The 21,574-nt window shown below is 40.4% G+C and overlaps 1 protein-coding gene across 1 annotated transcript in view; it reads left to right on the forward strand.

Moving 5' to 3' along the window:
• LOC109921656 (aquaporin-9) overlaps positions 1-10,790 on the forward strand; it is a 65,089-nt gene extending 54,299 nt beyond the window's left edge. Inside the window, exons 5-6 of the mRNA XM_048615926.1 lie at positions 4,236-4,453; positions 9,599-10,790. Coding sequence (XP_048471883.1) covers positions 4,236-4,453; positions 9,599-9,791 — 411 coding nt within the window. The 3' untranslated portion in view covers positions 9,792-10,790. The remainder of the gene's footprint in view (positions 1-4,235; positions 4,454-9,598) is intronic.
• Positions 10,791-21,574: the final 10,784 nt, after the last annotated feature.

Raw genomic sequence — 21,574 nt, forward strand, 5'->3', positions numbered from 1 at the left:
AACCCAAAGAACGACCAAGGCAGGTCATAAGAGGGGCATCCCCATCCTGAATGCCCTCCCGTCCTAGAAGAGAAAGCTATGGAGTCGGTGAGGATGCATTCTGTTCTTGCTGTGGGAGTTGGTGAGTTCGATGGCAAATTACTATTGCCACTGATAGATACATTGTCACCCTAATATTCTTAAATTATGCTCTCATTTCTTGCAGATCCGTCACCATGATGCAGACAATAGGTGATGATGAGGAGGAGCATTAGGGACGATGTCTTTTGTTCACACATTATAATGTGATTCTGAAGCACTAGGCCACACAGAAATTCCTGGAGCATGATCCTGCACCATGTTTATTTGCACCATCTTTGTCTGTGTCACCTGTTGAGAAATCACTGCTTCCATGGGCCCTAGTTATTTTGATCCGGGGCTGTTACATAGTACTGGTACGGTGCAGCAGAGGGCACAAGGGAGCTGGAGGAGTGAGAGTGGAAACCCCATAAAGGCTGAGGTGAAAGCTCTCTATGGCTTCAGAGATGAGGGATTCAGAGCTCTTGGATGTTTACCTGAAAATAGGATTTTCAAGACATGGCTGTAGGCAGGGACTTGGGTGTGTGGCAACTGCTAGATGTGCTAAAGTCTACAACTCATCTTCACAGCAATATCTCAGAAGTTTGTCTTTGTTTTTTGAACAAACGGCAATTCACCAGAGTTAGACCCTCAGCTAAGAAACAACCAATGACCTATTTCTGCCTCTATCTTCACTTTAGCAGAGGCCCCTCCCGAGTGGTAACAGTGGAGGGAATACAGAGTGCCCTGCATAATGGCTTCCAGATCACAAAGAGCTGTTTCACAACATATGATAGTTACCTGGAGGCAGGGACGTGGCTCTTAAATCATGAACTCCTGTGTTGGTCCAGGCCTGGGCCCCTTGCAACACTTCTGTCTTCTGAACTTTCTCCCCTGCCGCCCCCAGCTCCTGACCTGAGCACTATAGTCCAGGGCCTCAGTTATCGAGCCCTGATGTATCCCCACCCTGTCCCATGTCTTGTCTGTAGGTCAGTGCATCCCTCCAATCATTGAGGCCACACTTCCTCAGTACAATGATAACAGCTAGAACGCATCTGCCTGGTTTTGCTATCTCTTGGAGCAGCAGCAAGCACCGTCAGCTTTCTCCCTCAGAGCACAATGGTGATTTTCTGAAGAGCTACCAGCAGTATTCAGAGATGCAGCCAGAAGCAGCTTCCTTCCAGCAGAAAGGTGGTCATTTTGTCCTATTATTGTTTTCTGGAGTATGAGAAAAAACTATCTCCTGCGATTCGGGCATCTAGAGTTTCTAGAACAGGTGAGAGAAAATGCATGTAGGCCTCTTGGGAAGCATAGTGTTTAAAAATAGGTTGATTAATCACAATTATTGTACAAAAATAGAATGGGCAATTTGCTAAATATACATGTTTGAATCTTATAGGAAAGGATCACTTTATTTGGTGTGCATCCATTCACTCAGGTGATGATTATGGCCATATTTACTAAGGGTAAAAAAGACTGATATATTATTAAGTTATTTAATGGAGAATTACTTGAGTGAATCCTGTGCCCTAAGTAAGTTGAAGAGAAGGATGAAAAACTGTGGTGTCAAAAATATATTGAAGAGTAGCCTTCAGAGATGTGACGTGCTCTGATGAAGGAATCACTGGAAATTCCTCTGAGAGCAGGTTATTATGATGGTCTCTGCATGTTCTGCCCCCAACAGAGTCAAGATCTCCTCAACAATAGTAACAAATGCCAGCTTTTAATTTTTAAACTGTGCGGGATGTGGAAGTCACTGACTAGGTTAACATTTATTCCCATCTCTAACTGTCCTTGAGAAGGGGATTGTAAGCTGCATTACTCAACTACTACAGTCCTAGGCATGTAGGAACAACCACAGTGCTGTTAGGAATAGAGTTCCAGTATTTCAACCTGAAGAAACTGAAAATAGTTCCAAGTCAGGATCATTCTTGGATTGCAGGGGAACTTGCAGCTGATGATATTCCCATGCATGTGCTGCTCCTTTCCTTTTAGGTGGATGAAATTGCGGGTTTGTGAGATGCTGTCGAATGACACAACAGGTATAACTAATCAGAGGACAATATCTGGAAGTATTGTGAAGCCTCTCCTGAACCTTTGAGCAATTGCTAGTATTTCTTTAAGACCTAATGGACTTCCTGATGATATGCATCGTTGTAATGCAGTGTAGTAATTTTTCACTGGAGAATAACCTGAAATCATCAGTTGGTGTAACTTCCATTCCTAAGGTGATCAGGCAGTGCTTAATTGCCAAGGGTGGAGATATCTTGAAACCTTTCAACTTATCAGAGTTTGACAAATAAGGTACATTGCATATAACTTAAACCCGAACTTTGGAGAAAACAGCATCCCTGTAAAAATAGATCACCCTACATTTTTGCTGTCTTGCAGGGAGGTCAGAGGTGGTGAATTTGACAGCTGTCCTGCATCAATGACCTAAAGTATGCATGGCTAAACTGTAAAGTGCACTGATAGCTGTATGACATGAAATAGAATAAAGTGGTTACATTCATAACCACTGGGAGTCAGTAGATCAGTGGCTGCAACTCACCATTCAGCACAAGACCCTCTTGCCATTTCGGTGAAATGCACTAAAGGCTTCTTGAATAAAAATCTCCGTTGACATGTGCTGCCTGTATGTTCCATGGGAGATGTAATACTTGTGTGAGCTGCAGTCTCTTGAAATGCTGATGGGCTCTGCTTTGTTTCATCCTCCTGCTCCTTGCTAATGGAATTACCCAGGTTTTCATCCCTGCTGCTAAGAAGCCGTTACATTGACATGGGATTAGCAGGACCACTTACACTCATCCCAACTCCACAGATTTATTTATAAATTATCCAATGTTTCTAATAGCACTGATGTGCTCCTTTTAACCACTGATTCTTAGTAGCAATTGGTGGAACATGTGTGACACACATTATTTTCATTGGTAGTTCAGAACTGAATATAGATCCTATGATGTTGATTTGCCCAGGCTAATGAAGTGACTGTAGTTTACCGGTCTGTGTACTTCGGCTGCCCATTTCAAGGACCTCCTTCAAACGATACCAGCAGTGGCAACTGGATCAATTTTCATCATGCAGCTGACTTGTTTGTGCCAAATGGGGAACATTAGAATTGACCCCAGAGTCATCTTGGCCAATGCTGCATAACTCTCGTTATCAGCTTAATGCAAACTGTTGCCTTTTGAATTACAAAAACAACTCTGATTCACATTTCTTAGCAACCAGGTAGAACACTACTGACTGGAAAGTGAAGGATTGGACAACTATACTCTTCGACACAGTACAACCTGATGAGGCATACACAGGAAAGCAAACAAAGCTTTGAGCTATTCGATGAAAAGCCTTCAGTTGTTCTCTCATTTGCCAACATATCTTGAAGCTATGCAACAAGAGGAAATGAGAAGCAATGAGCAAGGCAAAGCTAAAGCTAAAGATAATTTTAAAAAACTCCAGCATGAAAGCCAAGCAGCTAAAAAAAACTGACAGAATGAATATGCAACCATCAAATACAAATGCATTTCCATGTACCATTTCTGTTCTGTGATACAATGATTTTCATTTCAATAATTTATGATTCTGATGTTGTCATATAATTATCATGCATCTAGCACAACTCAAGTATATTTAATTCAATTATGTATGTTATAAACATGGAGACAGTGGATTCATTAAATAAATTTAACCTGTGATGCAAAAATACACAGTACCTGTATTATTCTTTGGACTCAAGCTTTCGTTTCCATGATGTGCTCTTGATTAATTTCCAAAACGCAGTCCTATGAATTTCCACCTGTCACTCAAAGAATATCTCTATGTCTTCAAGATACAATTGCAAGTATGAACCTCTTTGCAAATTTTATCATCAATTCAGATACATCTCAAAATAAAGAACTTGAATCATGTTTTAAGATCATTTGGGAAAGAAAACAGGAAATCAAACCTGTAGAATGCTTTTTTCATGTAAATTGATGGAAAAAATTGAAGTTGTAAATGGCATTAAGCAAGTATATAACTAATGAAGTTTACTGTAAGAAAAACAGAAAATGCTGGTAATACACAACAATTTCTGCGAAGAGAAAAAAGTTAACGTTTCATTTGCATGTTTTTCAAATCATCAAGACCTGGAGAATTTTAGTTTTGTATTAATGAAACATGCTTCTTGTGTTGAATAGATGGTGGGTACTGCTGCTCTACTCTTCTCCATTCTGGCTATTTTGGACTCTAAGAATGATTGCGTCCCCAAAGGTTTGGAGCCAGTGGTGATTGGCCTCATCATCATGGTCATTGGTCTTTCGATGGGGTTCAACTGTGGTGGCCCCATCAATCCAGCGCGTGATCTTGGACCACGACTCTTCACAGCTGTGGCTGGATGGGGATTTGAGGTTTTCACGTAAGTGATAATGAATAATTCGAATACAACAGTAAACACTGCGCCTAAAAACAAATCTGAAGGCAGTCCTCAGATCCTGAAAAAACAGGTGTAGTAGAAACAATTTACTTTCATTATTTGGGCAAGGCCAGTTTTGTGGGCAGATCCAGATTTCAGCTAAAATTCCTAAACTTTGATTCCTCCGATGAATGGACTGCCTCATGAAGAAAGGTTGTGCTGGTTCGGTGACTATGCACTGGAACTTCGAGATTGACATGTGATCTTCTTGAAACAAAAAAATCTGAGGTGATTCATTAGGACAGACACTAAAAAGATGGTTCCTCTCATGGGGGAGTCTAGAATTTGGTCACAGTTTAAAAGTAAGGGACCTCCCATTTAAGATGGTGATGAGGAGCAATTTCTTCTTTAAGAGTGTTATTCATCTTTGGAATTCTCTACTGCAGAGAACTGTGGATGTGGGCTCATTGAATGTGTTCAAGGTTGAGTTAGACAGATTCTTAACTACAGGGAGTCAAGGTTTCTGGGGAACAGACCGGAAAGTGAAGGTGAAGCCACAATCAGATCAGCCACAAACTTATTGAATGGCAGAGCAAGCTCAAGAGACCAATTTGTCTGCTTCTATTTCTTGCATTCTTAATGAAGCAAATTTGAACCTCTAAGGTACAAGTAGTTCTGCCTTCTCTCTATAAACTTCAGAATCCAACTGTGTAAATTCCACAATCCAGATGTTCCTTTCTCTTCTTCTACAACACAGCATATCAATCCTGCAGCTAACCATGTTTTACAGTTACAAACAAAACAGAACACTTCCTGATTTAATTAGTAGCCTGGCCATGTGATGTCTTTCTAAGTTTTCAATATTTACATGAGCCATTATCCTTGGGACCATTGTGTTTTGATTTTACTTTCCATTAGCAGTTCACTGCATAGGAGCATATCTGATATGTCGATGGCTCAGATCAGTTAAAATCGCTGGCACAGAAGGCTCGAGTAAATTTTCAACTCCTGACCCGTAGGCATCTTCTCCTAGCCGACAACAATCTCATGGAGATATATTTCCTCTAGATTTCATCTTAGTAATATAGTAAATTTGATTAGGAGCTAGGGAACTCCAGCTTTAGAATTGCATGTTTCTCCCTCAAAATTACTCAACTGAGCAAAATGCAAATGGCACCATCTTCTCTTGATGTACTTCAAAATCCAACAAACAGTACAGGTGCCCCACACTTAGTTTACTTTTCCAACTTTCACCCCTACTGTCACTCACCCTCTAACTTAGGATTTCTGTATTGACTGGAGGCAGAAGGTGATATCTTCTTAACGACCATGGAATTAGAATCATAGAGTTATACAAAGACCTTCAGTCCAACTCGTCAATGCCGACTAGACATCCCAATCTGACCTATTCCCATTTGCCAGCATTTGGCCCACATCCCTCTAAACCCTTCCGATTCATATACCCATCCAGATGCTTTTTAAATGCTGTAATTGTACCTGCCTCTTCCTCTGGCAGCTTGTTCCATAGACGCACCATCCTCTGTGTGTAAAAGCCACCCCTCAGGACCTTTTTAAATCATTCCCCTCTCACCTTAAAACAGCACTCTCTTGTGTTGGACTCCCCCACCGTAGGAAAAAGACCTTGGCTGTTCACCATATCTACGATACTCACGATTTTATAAACCTCTATAAGGTCACCCCTTAACCTCTGATGTTCCAGGGAAAAAAGCCTCAGCTTATTCAGCCTCTCCCTATAGTTCAAACGTGCCAGTCCCGGCAACATCCGTGTAAATCTTTTCTGCACCCTCTTAGGTTTAACTCTCAGAAGGGCGATCGAATTGAGCACAGTGTTTCAAAAGTGGCCTCACCAATGTCCTGCACAGCCACATTACATCCCAACTCCTATACTCAATGTTCTGACCAATGAAGACAAGCGTACCAAACATCATCTTCACCAGCCTGTCTGTCTGCAACTCTACTTTCAAGAGACTATGCACCTGAGCTCCTAGATCTCTTTGTTCGGCAACACTCCCCAGGGCCCCACCTTTAACTGTATAAATCCTGCCCTGGTTTGCCTTACCAAAATGCAACACCTCACATTTATCTAAATTAAACTCCATCTGCCACTCATCAGCCAATTGACCCATATGACCAAGGTCCCGTTGTAATTTGAGATAATCTTCTTCACTGTCCACTACACCACCGATTTTGGTGTCATCTGCAAACTTATTAATTAAAATGAACTCCCAGTTTTTCCTAATGTTGACCACAGTAAAGATGAGGACAAATGATTAATTATACATTTAGTACTAAGGAAGTTTCTGATTGAAAGATGCCATATGGTGCCATCTGTTATGTTGGCATAAGAAGATGGGTGACAGCCTTATCCTCCAGAATCTAATACAAGTGATGATATTATGACTTGTTTTGTAGCCACAACTGACATAAGCTCAGCTCCTCAGGCTTGTTTAACCTGGCAGTACACACTCTGATTATATCTATTCCTCGGTACCTGATGTGCTGGTGAATAAACAGAATGCATGCATGCCAGGTACTACTCGGTGCATGATAGAATGAGGCACTATGTACTAAGATTGTGCAAGCCCTGAGCTCCAAAGAAAGAGTGCTCAAATTGCATTCACAATGCACAAACTAACAGTGCAAATGATGTGTGTTCTTTAATACATTTCAATCCCCCTGCGCAAGTAGTCTAACAAGGATATTAGAATCAATTCATAGTGACCTGTGGGCTGTGTATGCACAACAATTCAAAGTTTTTGAAGCTGTGCTTTTTAATGAAGCTCTTGAGTATGGTACTGAGGGAGTGCTGTGCAATCAGTTGTGCTGTGTTTTGATGAATTAAACCAAGGCCCTCTCTTGCCTCTCAGCTCAATGTGAAAAACCCCATGACAGCATTTGAAAAAGGGCAAGGGATTTCTTCCATTTGCCTTTAGCCAACATTTAAAACACGTAACCCAGTCATTGTCATATTGTTGTTTGTGGGAACTCCCTATGGATCAATCGGCCGTCACATTTCCTGGGCCATGTGGAGCCTGCACTGATTTTTTTTGCAATAGGAAAACTCTATGAGTGACCTCCAACAATGAAAAACTGCTGAAATCAGCCAGATATCTAAGCAGTTGAGTTGGGGAGGTAGTAATTTAGGTGTAGTGATAGAGAAGGTGGTGGCATAGTGGCAATATTACAAGACTGGTAATTCAGGTGCATGTTCAGGGGCATAGATTCATATCCAACCATGGCAGATGGTGAAATTTGAATTTGATTATTTAAACAATAATATCTAATGGCAACAATGATTGTTATAAAAAACGCATCTGGTTTCGGGAAAGAAATCTATCATCCTTACTTGGTCTGGCCACATGTGATTCCAGATCCACAGCAATGAATCTCCCTTAACTACCTTTTGAAATGGCCCAGGAAGGCACTTAGTGATGAGTGACAAATAGTTGCCCAGCCAGCAATGGCCACATTAAAAAAAACATAAAGCTGAAGTATACAAAAGTGATGCTCTCTGCTTTTTATCCTTTCCACTAAATGAGGAAATTCCAGCTAGTGGACCCTGCTGTAAATCATAAAAGAAAGAGATTTCAGAAACAACTTTAAAGAGGTCCTGCACGTCAGGCTGTTTGGTAAAAGAGAGTTCAGGATCAGTAAACAAGACTGTTTCATGCTGGAAGGAGACACTCGATCAGACTGAAGAAAGAGACGAGTGAGACAGCAGAAACACTGAATATTTTCTATTATTTGAAATGGTCTGTTTGTTGTTTTATATTTTCATATACTCCCTGAAGATGTCAGTACAGATAGACAGGTAGTGAAGAAGGCATGCAGAATATTCAGCTTCGTTAGCAAGGGCATAAAATATAGGAGCAAGGAAGTCTTTTTGCAACTTTATACAACATTGTTTAGGCCACAGATGGGATACTGGTCAGGATGGCACAGTATCAGAAGAAAGTGATTGCACCGGAGAGGGCGCCGAGGAGATTCACCAGGATGTTGCCTGTGATGAAAAGTCTCAGTTATGAGGAGAGTTTGGATAGGCTAGGTTTGTTTTCACTGAAGCAGAGGAGGCTGAGGGGAGATTTGATTAAGGTACTAGTATACAAAATAATGAGCGGTATAGACAAAGTGTATCGTAGAATCTCTTCCCCACATCTAGGACCAGACAGCATAAGTTTTAGGTGAGGAGCAACAGGTTTAGAGGAGATATGAAGAGGAATTCTTTTCACCCATAGGGTGGTAGATATATAGAACGTGCTGCCTGAGAGGGTGGGGGAGGCAGATACTCTTAAAAAGCATTTGGATGAGTACTTAAAATGCCAGGGCAGAGTAGACTATGAACCAAGTACAGATAAATTTGCTGCTTGTTGGTCAGCATAGACATGGTGGACCAAAGACCCTGTTTCTGTGCTGTATAACTCTATGTTCTAACTATAAATTATTCATTGCTTGTATGTGGTGGGCTTGGAACTTTGAGTATTCGACTGTTAGTTGTGAATGCCTTTTAACAGAAAAACAGAAATTAGGAGTAGGCCATTTGGCCCTTCAAGCCTGCTCCACTTTCTAATATGGTCAATGGCTGATCTCAGTACCCTACTCCTGTTTTCTGCCCATACCTTTTGAACTCTTTAGCCCTAAGAACTATAACTAACTCCTTCTCAAAACCATTCAAGGTTTTGGCCTCAACTGCTTTCTATGGCAGGGAATTCCACAGACTCCCAGCTTTGTGGGTGAAGAAATTTCTGCTCATCTCAGTCCTAAATAGTTACTCCATATCCTTAAATTGATCTGCCTCAAGCTTCTGTAATTGAGTTTTGTGAAAACACTGCAGGAAGAATCCCATTGTGTTTGGTGTAACAAATGGGTTCTTTATGAAAGTGCATCCAATCCCGGTCCAGAGATTAGGAGTTGTCAGACTACTGATTCAAAGAAATGAGGCAGTGGTGTTAACACTTAGCGTTTGCATAACATTTATAAACTTCACTCAAACTCAACTTTTCTGAACATCACTGAATAACGGCGTAAATACAGCACACAGTGTCAAATTCTAAGCAACAGTGGTCTGGTGTGAGAGAGTCAGTCCACCACTGTATCTGATGTTGATTCACTTGTTGTTTGCCCACGCAGAGCTGGTGATGGATGGTGGTGGGTCCCTATCATCGCACCACTGATTGGAGGAGTTCTCGGGACTGCCATTTATGTTCTGATAATTGAGCTTCACCACAAGGAGACAGCCCCAAAGGAGAACCACTGTACCTCAGAACAACAGATGGAGGGGAAGGCAAAATATGAAATGACTTCAATACAGTGCAACAAATAATGCTGACGATTGAGTGAAGAGGCAGCTTCTATGGTCAGGATTTGGGTCTGTGAAGAGAATATGAATTAATTTCATAAAGTGTTTCTTTATTCTCCTGACAAATGCATTCTGGGAACATGATTCTTATTTTATTGATAGGGGACAGAGTCATCAATTACACAAGTTATTATACAAGCAAGCCAATATTATGTAGTGATATTTTGAGAGGCTATTTGGCACCCAAATAGAGACCAGTCAGAACTGAGACTAGTGCAATATTCACTGAGGAAAACCTGGCAATTCATGAGTCACAAAATCACAATTAATTTTGAGAGAATCCTTGTTGGGAGCAGGTTGATGTAACTCACAACCATAAAAAAACTCACAGATGTGAATGAGTTATGCCAGTTGATTTTTGAATCTATTTGTTAAAGCACTTTGTCCTCCTGTGTAATCTGCTATTTCACACATAAGCATTTATTTATAGTTGCCGGATACTACAGAACTTGAATATTGCTGAAAGGAGCGCCATAATCGGTGAAATTTTTTGTCTTGCACTCGTCAGGACAAACATAAGAACACCAAATTCCAAACTATTACAATTTTTGATCACTTCGAATTTGGTATTCTTGCACTTGTCCTGATGAGTGCAGACAAAAATACTTCACCACCATGTCTCTCTTTAGTAATATTTATTTATATATCTGACTTTCACATAGAATTGTGTTGCAACAGTGATTAACACTAATCTGGAAGCTGCAATCACACTGCACAAAGGAATGACATGCCAACTAAACCATAAATATTTGTGGAATAAAGCAAACTGTGTATTCAAAAGATGCATTCACATTCATCAACAGTATTATTGCTGCATTTTATGTTTATATAAATCTCATTGAAAACACATACATTTGTGTTTAGTATTTTTACTTCCACAGGCCCACATTGAAGTGCTTCTTTACGTGTTGCTTCACAGAATAACAAATACATGTACTTGAATAAATTTTATATCGATTATTATTCATCTGCTTCTGTGGTTATGTTGCACTTCAATACCGCACTGTGCTATTGCCAAGACTGACGTTACAAATCAGTACTGTAGTATGGAAAATTCTAACTGTGTCACTGCCGTATCTTTGGTCCAATTTTTACTTTCTCTTAAGACAGAATATTAGCTTTATGTACAAATGTCAACTTGGTTAAAAATAATGGCGAAATTTAAGATGGAATGTGAAGTGGAGATGCAGGCTACTGCACTTAGAAACAATTCTAATGAAACTCGAAATGTTCATTCACTTAATTCCAGTTTTTTGAACTCTGGTTTGCCCACAATAGGGTCCTCCTGAAAGATATGATTAGGTGCTAGGAAAATTCAACTTTGCATTTTTGTAATGTTGTAAGTTTACTAGCTAGAAAAAAAAAGAGAAATTCAGTATATTTTGTAACAATTTCTGTCCTAGTAATTTCTACATTTGAGACTTTATGGGCTGGATCTCAGTTATACATTTCATTTGCTAAACAGCGAGGGGAATTTTAAATCCAAGTGCTGATGGGTTTGGTCTGAATGGAATGTGATCATTATAAAAATATCAAACTTCTACCTAACTTGGCTAGAATCCACTCATTTTGAGTCTATCTGAAGTGGGGCAAGTGAGCAGGCATCCAGAATGATCATTGCTTATTTAAATGTTTTGATGTGGCTGCATGCCTCAGATTTCATTCTTCCTCCAGTTCTAACCTGCAGCTGTAGGAAGGCAGAAACAGTGCTGTGAAAGAGATTTGTACTTTTCCTGCTGTGCATGTGGACCACAGGGTGCAGGACCATTTCCTCCTAGGTCTTGAGCTAACCTTCTGCGCTTGTCATGCTTAGACCCACCAGCATTGCTGATGATACAACACTCTTTCAGCACTGTGCTGAAGTATCAACCTCGATTTAGTACACAAGCCCACGGTGAATAAGAGGCATGTTATTCCAATCAATAACAGCAAAATACTTCAGATGCTGGAAATCTGAAACAAATACAGAAAACACTGGAGAAAGTCAGCAGTTGTGGCAACATCTGTGGAGAGGGGAACAAAATTAGTGCTTCAAGTCCACGTGACTCTTCCTTTGAAGAACAATCAAATCAGATTTGAAATGTTAACTCTGTTTCTCTCTCCACATATGCCACCAGACCTGCTGAGTTTCTCCAGTACTTTCTAATTTTCTGTCAGGCTATATTCCAGCTGCCCCGTACACCAGCACTGGAAAGATTTCGTTTACAGTGCTAATTCAAAATGAATCAATGATTAAAACTGTCAAAAATTGTTGGGCTTTCACTGTGTTTTATTAAATTCATCTGCACGGAGATTCCTGAAAATTTTGCATTGCTAATTTCTGCCGCTGGTTTGTTTACTATCTTGTTGCCTGGAGCTGCACACTGGCATGGCTCCACCTATAAACATTTGTGCAGTGCACTGATCTGTGTTTATCTATCCAACACAATTGTATTGGTGTAACCTAGCAACCAGCTCAATCAGTTGAGTTAGTTAGTTATAGAAAAAAAATGCACTTACTTTTCATCCAAATATACTGCTTGAGTTCCATGCATTTTCAATCTAAATTGTTTTGGTTATATCACCTTTAATTGTAATGGTACTGCAGTGGGATATGTGAACAAATATAACCTTTAGCTTAAAAACCAGACACCTGGACCTTATGAGGAAGAGGACAGGACCCAGCAAGCATTTGAATGTGCTGTAATATCAACAATGCAAATGGGAAAGCAATTATGAGAGTATTTCTGAGTTAACAGTAGATCTCAAACACAAAGAAGGTCACGTTAAAACTCCAAGATGACGTTAAAACTCCAAGCAGGTGAGAGAAAATTATTTTGTGTGGTACCCTTTCAACGCTAACAAGAGAAGCTAGCTGCCTTTTAAGTTCACTACAAACCAGACTATGAATGCTTCCAATTTAATTTAAAAGTAGATAATCTGGATATGCACCAACAACTTACATCATGTGTTAAAATGTCCAAAATCAACGGGAACATTGTTGGGGTTCAGGTCAAGGGGAGGTTTTTAAGAATGGTCAACAAAAGGACTTTTCAAGACATAGGAAAAGAAGTGGGATGAAGACAATAAACAAATTCCACCACAATGGAGACGGAGTTCAGCAAACTCTGCTAGATCTCACAAATGTGGAAGAATAAAGGGTGAATGATGGGTTGGAGAAGAATAGAGGAGTTATACAGAAGGAAACCAAAAAAGGATTTGAAATTTTGGGGAAGAGGCTTGAACTTGATGTGCAGGAGGGCATTTCCAGCGGAGAGCAATCAGGGTAGGAGGGGCAAGAAGATTGGTGTGCATGAGTTTGAGTGAAATAGGATACGGACTTCAGAAATCTAGATGATTTAGAATTTGTTTGAGTTGGAGTTGGGGAGGTTGGTGAGGAGACCATTTGAAAACTCAAGGCTTTATGTAATGATGGCATAAATAGGAGTTTCAACAGTGATGGGGTTTTTAGTAACGGCATAGGAAAAACCATGCTTGAGAGTGGGAAAGTAAGAGGAGTTAATGATAAATGTAGAATTGAAATTGAACTTCAAGGTCGAGCAGGACATAATAATGATATTATTGTGTTTATCCTGAGCAAACAGAAAATCAGAAAGATGGATTTGGAAACTAAGATGCAAAGTTTCTAAGAACAGTTGTTAAGGGTTGGTTTCTGCCTTGATGATAATTGAACTAAGGGAAATTCTCCCCTATCCAGGATTTGCTGTCAAATGGGCAAACAGGAAATGCAAGAACATTGCTCTTCTATTCCAAAAGCCAGCTGAAGGATAGTACCGGAGCCAAGCTTTACATAATTGTACCTTTTTAGTATTAACTTTACAAAGTTAAATATTACAAGCAGCTTCTGCCTAACTTAGCCACAGGACAATTTGGTAAGTGTCTCCCCTTAAAGGTACTCAAGTAAAACTCACTTAATATCCCACACTTGTAAATAAATATGACGAATGTATAATAAATAATATTGGATTCAAAGGTGAAGAAAGAGGCAAATGGAACTAATACCATTCTAGTAATACAGCAAACTTTACTTGGACTAATTAAGTAGCTTGTAAATTAGAGCAGGTACATTGTAGCAGTGATTTCGTAGGAAGCTTTCAGTTTCTAGAGTTTCTTTGCTATTGTGGAAGTGACTGAATCTGTTTTGACTGCACAGCCTTTGACAACATCTGAATCAGAAGCAACAGCAGACCAACCCATGTAGGCACAGAGAAATGTACTTGACAAGCTCCATTAGTGAGCTCTATAACTTGACTGAAATACTTACCCAAAACATCAGAAATCAATGGACAGCACCTCAATTTAATTCCTTCTTTATAGGACAGCTATTCTGAAAATGCAGTACTTCCTCTATACTCGAATGGATTATCAACCTGGGCTAGGAGATTGTTATTAGGATCCGGATTAGAACTGGACGACACTATTTAAAAATAAGGAGTCTCCCATTTATGAGGGAAATGAGGAGAATTTTCTTTTCTTCTCTTCAGAGGGTGTGAATCTGAGGAATTCTTCCACAAATAATGGTAGAGGTGGTTTCAGTGAATACCTTGTGGCCAGAGATAGATTTTTAGAATAATAAGGGATTCAAAGGGTATCAGCCTTAAGCTAGGAAGTGGAATTGAAACCATATCAGATCAAACATGACATTTTTGAAAGGAGGAGTGAGTTTGAGGGGCTGAATGGCCTCATCCTGCTCGTGTGTGTATGTGTGTGTGTGTGTTTGTGTGTAATTTGTGTTTGTCTGAGTGGAGTTTGAATCCACAACATTCTGACTCAACTCTGAGAGGTTTTCCAACTGAGCCAAGCTGGTACATAAATTCTGCAATGTTGTGATCACAGCTGATGGTAATACTGGATAAGTCAGATCCTAGAGTGAAACTTTACTTGATAGATTGAGAGTCTCCTGTTCACTTAGTTACTATGGTGGTTAGTCATCAAACATATTCAGAAGTATGCCAATGTTCTTTGAGAAAAGAACGCAAGTTTACTACACCAAAGGCAAAAACAAACAAAGCTACATTTATGACAGATTAGAAAGATCGTAACATGAATGAGGAATAAAGTTTAAACTACCCCCCCCCCCGCCACAATATCCTTTACAGATACTCAATCCTGGTGAGGTGTCACTCTCATCTTAATTCTTTAATTTCTTACTTAAAGACTTTTTTCATCTGATAGATTGAACCTCATTTTAGTTCTGATAGATTGAACACTTCTATATAAACTATCCCAACTTGGAGACTTCACAAACGAACCTGCCCTTCTCCTGGGGTGAAATTTCTGAACTGAAACCTGACAGTTACTGAACCCTCAGCTGTTTTCTCAGTATATCACAAATGTTCAACATTGTAAGCACTTCATCAATTAATGTCACAGTTATTCTGCTACACACTTAAGTCATCTGCCTTCTTAGAAATTTAATGTTTAGTTTGCAGTTCCAAATTACTTTCTGAATTCTTAACACATCTTTAAAAAGTTTTTTTTTTAATAGAACTGAAATGAGCACCTATTTTACCTAAATTTTATAATCCAAATTCCAAATGATATAATATATACACCCTTAACACAACAGTGAAATCACAAGGTGTCATACACCTATGACATGAAATTCCATTTCTGTGGAAATCGTCAACTATTCTCAATGACATAATAGCAAATTTCATAGTATGATGCCTGCGATACACTAAAAACTAGTGAACTCCAGATAAGCTGAACCTATGTAATTTATAATACAATTGTGTTGACCAACTGGAGCTGAGTTCAGCAGAGCTCAAAAACAGGCAGCATTGAGGAAACCAATCATTTATCATTGAGGTTTCCCTGTGATAGGATGTACAAAGTCAGTGACTAGGTCTAACCCCGTGAAAATTTTCAACGTGTTCTCAGTTGGAGAGTTGAAGTTGATACAGTGAGTGAAAACTGTGACACAAAACGACAAGCAGACACAGTGAAGAAGTGAATGAACTTCGATGAAACAGGACTATTTTATTATCTTTTGCCAGACAGCTCTTTAATGTTTAAAGATAAAACCTGCAATATTGGAAAGCAGGGAAAGGAATGTATCAGTGCACTGCTCTTTTTTTTGTAGCTCCCCCGGGGCGTTTTAGTACCGGGTCAGGTTCCTTCGACTCTGCGTCAGATACAGGTGGCATGTAACACTCAATAGCTTGTCTCTTGTGTCCGGCGCATCTTGGAAGAAATTCATTCTCTTATTCATGTGGCAAAGGCTTCAAGGTGGTGACATCCACGTATCCATCTCAGATTCTGAGGTCTCTTCTACACTTGATGGCAGGGAGAACCCAACGGTTCTGACAGACTTTCTGACTGTTCCAAAGAGTCGGGCATGTTTTGTTCCCACCTCGTTTGCAAGTTTGTAGCTTTCAAATACTCCATGTGCTTGTTCAGGACCATCGTATAAGTCCTATGAACCTACACACTGGACATGCCTTTTACTCATGCAGGGCCATTCCTATGGTGCCGACACCAAACTTTGTTCACCTGAAGTAAACTGTTTCTCTTGCTTAGCGCAGAGTTTTGTCTGGCATTGGCATTCCTGATGCCATTTCACCCTCCCAACCCCCAAGTCTGGGTATATCAGATTTAACCTGGCCCTATAATCAAATAGGAACTGGGACAGTTCAGTATCTAACGAAGCTGTAGGCTGTTTCTTTAAGTCAGCCTTCAAAGTCTGGACTGGTCTTTCTGTCAGACCATTGGATGATGGATGGTATGGAGCTGTTCTTATAAGTCAGATGCCACTCAACTTTAGGAAATACTCAAATTCCCTGCTGGCAAATAGGAGGTGATGCCCTATGGTATTATCGCTGGACTGTTAATCCAGAGACCCGGATAATGTTCTGGGCTCCCAGGTTCAAATCCTGCCATGGCAGATGGTGGAATTTGAATTCAATAAATATCTGGGATTAAGAATCTAACGATGATTGTGAAACCATTGTCAATTGTCAGAAAAACCTAACTGGTTCACTAATGTTCTTTAGGGAAGGAAACTGCCATCCTTACCTGGTCTGGTCTACATATGATTCCCGACCCACAGAAATGTGGTTAACTCTTAACTGGCCTCTGTGCAATAACAGATAGGCAATAAATGCTGCCTTGCCAGCGATGCCCTCATCCCATGAATGAATAAAGAAAAAAATAGCTCATTGTCTGTGAGCAACACTTCAGGAGTCCATGTATTGCAAAAGACGAGCGCAGTTTTTCTATCATTGTCTCCGTGTTTGATGAATGAAATCTACACATGTCCAGCCACTTTGAGCGGGCATCCACAATTACTACGAACTTTGAGCCTACGAAAGGATCTGCTCAGTTGATGTATAATTGAGTGAAGGGTTTACCCAGCCGTTTCCACGAATGTGGGAGACTGCTGGCAGTAATTTTTGTCCTTGCTGGCACTCTGGGCACTGCCCCACCAATGCAGCTATATCTGCATCTAATTCTGGTTACTAGACACAACTTCTCACTGACATTTATATTTTGGAAACCCCTGGATGACCCTGGTGGAGTTAGAGTGAATTTCGTGAAAGATAGGTTCTGCGATCACTGAAACGGCCATGCCGGTATCGACCTCCATTAGAACTGGCTGACCATTTAACCAGATTTTACTTTGATTGGTTCTGACTTGGACATTGCTAAGCAATTTAACTGTTCCAGACTAAATGCAGGTGCAATTATACTGGGACCTTTCAACTGCTTTTTGTCATTTATATGAATGATTTGGATGTGAATATAGGAGGAATGTTTAATAACTATGCAAATTCCACCAAAATTGGTGGTGTAATGGACGGTGAAGAAGGTTATCCGAGAGTACAACAGGACTTTGATCAGATGGGCTGAGGCATGGCAGATGAAGTTTAATTTGGATAAATACGTGGTGTTGCATTTCGGTAAGGCAAATCAGGGCAGGACTTAAGACACTTAATGGTGGGATTCTGGGGAGTGATGCCAGACAAAGAGACCTTGGGGGTGCAGGTTCATAGTTCCTTGAAGTGGAGTCGCAGGTAGATGGGGTAGTGAAGGCAGCATTTGGTACGCTTACATTTATTGGTCAGCGCATTGAGTATAGGAGTTGGGAGGTCATGTTATGGCTGTACAGGACATTGGTTAGGCACTTTTGGAATACTGCATTTAATTCTGGGTTCCGTGCTATAGGAAAGATGTTGTTAAACTTGAAAGGGTCAAGAAAAGATGTACAAGGATGTTGTCAGGCTTGGAGGGTTTAAGTTATAAGGAAAGGCTGAATAGGCTGGGGTTATTTTCCGTGGAGCATCAGAGACTGAGGGGTGACCTTATAGAGGTTTAGACAATCATGAGGAGCGTGAATAGGGTGAATAGCCATGGTCTTTTTCCCATGGTAGGGGTCCAACGCTAGATGGTATAGGTTTAAGGTGTGAGGGGAAAAAATTAAAAGGGACCTAACTGGCAACTTCTTTACACAGTGGGTGATGTGTGTATGGAATGAGCTGCCACAGTAAGTGGTGGAGGTGGGTATAATTGCAACATTTAAAAGGCATCTGGATAAGTATATGAATAGGAAGAGTTCAGAGGGATATGAGACAAATGCTGGCAAATTGGTCAGCATGAACAAGTTGGACCGAATGGTCTGTTTCCGTGCTGTACAACTCTTATGACTCTATAACTGAAGTGTCACCATAGGTCGCCTCCACAGATTCTAGAGTGAAGAAAAAATGCCAAATATTGAAGTCAGAAATAGAACCAAACTCCCACTCGTTGACATGTTTTTATTGTTTCACCAGGATATCCAAACAGCCGTGGGGGACCATCACCTATGTCCCTTTCCCTCTGGATCACCAGAGATTGACAAACCATGAGATTCATCCATTCGTGGAGCGGCTACATAAGCAGCAGAGGTGCCAGAGCCCCATCCTGTGGTCAGCAGCAACACAGCAAGCTGCCGGCAGCGAAATCAGCGCCAAAGCAAAGACACTGAGCCCAGAAAAAAAAACTGCTGAAACCGCTGGAGCGCCTGTGCCACAAGGCTGCCGAGTCAGCTGGTGACCACCGTCGGGTTTCGCTGGGGAGATTTAGAGAGGCGGGCATCCTCAATTCATGCGTGTGGAAGGGCTGGAATTAAAACACTACTCGCCCAGGAGCTAATTGCATTGCTGGAAATTGTCTCCCAGGATTTCAATACAAATATCCTGCAGAGCGAAAAAGAAGCCAAAGGAGTATAAAATAATGATTTTGTACATCGTAAAGGAAATTTGGAACTAAAATATAGTGTTTAGAAATAACCGTATGCGTTTGTCATGTCTAATTTAGAATCTATCGAATACAACAGTGTTGCATTCCACGTGCACTGTTCCTTTCATTTTCCCATAGGCTTCCGATGGCTTTTTGCACGGGAGGCTGACTGGCGGGATGAGTTTTCACCCAGGAGGCAGGTAGACCAGTAAATTTCTGCAACAGGCAGCGTGAAGCATCATCCTGTCCCGGCCTTTATTCCAACGGCATGGTCAGGCTTGGAAGGACTAACTACCCACAAGCAGCAGATGGTACATTCAGGCCATGAACTTCCCTGTCTCTCACAAAATTGGGAACGGGCTAATTGTACAGGAGGGAAGTCCCATCAGCAGATCATAATCACAACCATGGACCATCTTGTAAACGGACTCCCTACCATCACAGTGGACCGGCAACTGTGGCTATTTTCTCATTGGAACATTAAGAAGGCGGAGTGGACACCTCAAGAGGAGACAATCTCTATTATATGAAAAGCAGGTTTCATCTGCTTCTGAGCTGGAGGTGTCCTGTCAGCCCTCAGCCCTGTATATAACTCACCCACTGACCTTAATGTGATGACAAGTGCGTCCCCTGGCTACTAACTGGACAATTCAAGGGGAAAAAAAAATCACTGAACCGTAACTGTTCCCTATTGAGTGCAGAGCTAGCAACCCCATTCTATCCCAAAGCACTGCTTGTGATTAGAGAGTATTTAAATAGAGCACCGTCCACAGCAAGTCAACATACTATGTGAATTGGCCACCCAATCAGGTTAAAGACTCCTGACTCAGCTACGCAGTCAGAATCAGGAACTGTCTTAGAACAATTCATTCAATGGCAAATAAAGTACATAAAGCAAAATGAAGAAGGAAGTGAAGATGAGATTTAGAGAGCAGTAGATAATAGTTAGCTGTTTTTCCTCAAACTTGCACTTCATCTGTATGTTTGTCACAATTTCTGATTAATTCATAGCTCATAGTTTGTGGTCGATAATGAAGAGATTGCGTTCATTTCTCCTTGATCAAATGTGCTCAAAAAGCACTGCTTCCCAAACTTTCTCTTGGTGTGACCCTATTTTAATGCTCTGGCCTTTGTGAGACATTGGGGTGGGAGGAGTGTGTGTTTACAGCTGCTGAGTAGGGTATTAGGATTTGGGGTTTAGTTCCCAAATGAGGCAGGGGATGAGCTTTTAACAGGCACAGTGAAGGAGAAGTTCAGTGTGGTGGAAACAACTGACGCCCACCTTTTCATAGACTTTTTTTTGGAATAGCAATCAGGCGTCATAAGCTGTCAATTAGACAACTATAAAAACTTATATTATTATCATTTGAGCATTTGGAATTTTAGAGATAAAATTGATTCTTGGCTTTAATTCTATGAAGGTAGTTTTCTTAAAGAGTTCAAAGTAATTTTGAAGAGTGAACTAAATACATCACTTCAAAAAAGCTTATGCTTCCAATGCTCAGTAAAATACTTGTACAGTTATTTGGTGAAGTGTTAACAATGCTGAGTTTTGTGACATGCAGGAAGACAAATGGTCAGAGGCCATTAGTACTTTAGCAGTTCAGAAGAACAGTTTCAGCCTAGCAGAGGTCAATCTACTAACTTGCAGAATCTCCAGTTTGTAAGTGTGTGTAGAAGTCTCCTGCCAGAACTGAAAAGAAATCCAGGCCCTCAGAAATGGAAAAAGTCTCTCGGCCATCAAAACTGGAAAAGAGTCAGTTGGGTAGGGAATCATGAAATTAAGATATGAGTGATGCTTGACAGGAATCGAGTGACGATAAAGAATAATGCTGGGAAAAGTGTTGAACCTTTATGTTTGCTCTTTATGTTGCTATACTTTTCTTTTGTGTAATAAACCTTTGTTTGTTAAAAGAACAATGGCAGCCTTGTGTGAAGATGTTCAGTAACTAACCATAATGGTAATCAAAGTGCAAAATAGAAAACATTTGATCTATGTTGCGCTCTGGAATCTGATTTGTCCTGTATTACCATCAGCTGGGATCATAACAACTCACTCACCAACAGACTAAAATGTGACTATTTAAAGTAGCCTCATGTGTTAACACTCAGCCTAATGGCCACCACTGCTGCACCAGAGCTCACAAACACAAAATCTGGTCTTTCAACCCTGCTGGGAATGGATGCCCACCATTTAAGAAGATCTGACTTAATGTAAAGCTTGTATTGGGAATTTTGGAGGGAGGACAGAGGATAATCTCAAGGCAATTAAATTATGTAAGATTAAGGGGTAGAACTCATGATGCAGTAAAGAGAAGCTACAGTCTCAAAACCTGTCAGACAGATATTTTGGCCATGGAAGATAAAACACAAACCTGTTTACATGATAAAGTTGCTTTAACAATGTCATGTACATTTAAACAGGATTTTAAAGTCACATAAATTTGAATAAAACTTTGAAATTAAAAAATTCAAGAAGCCAGATAGATATGGGTAGAATTTAAATAGATAAATCAAATAGGAATCAT

This window comes from Rhincodon typus, chromosome 33 (assembly GCF_021869965.1).
Source record: "Rhincodon typus isolate 14 chromosome 33, sRhiTyp1.1, whole genome shotgun sequence".
NCBI lineage: Eukaryota > Metazoa > Chordata > Chondrichthyes > Orectolobiformes > Rhincodontidae > Rhincodon > Rhincodon typus.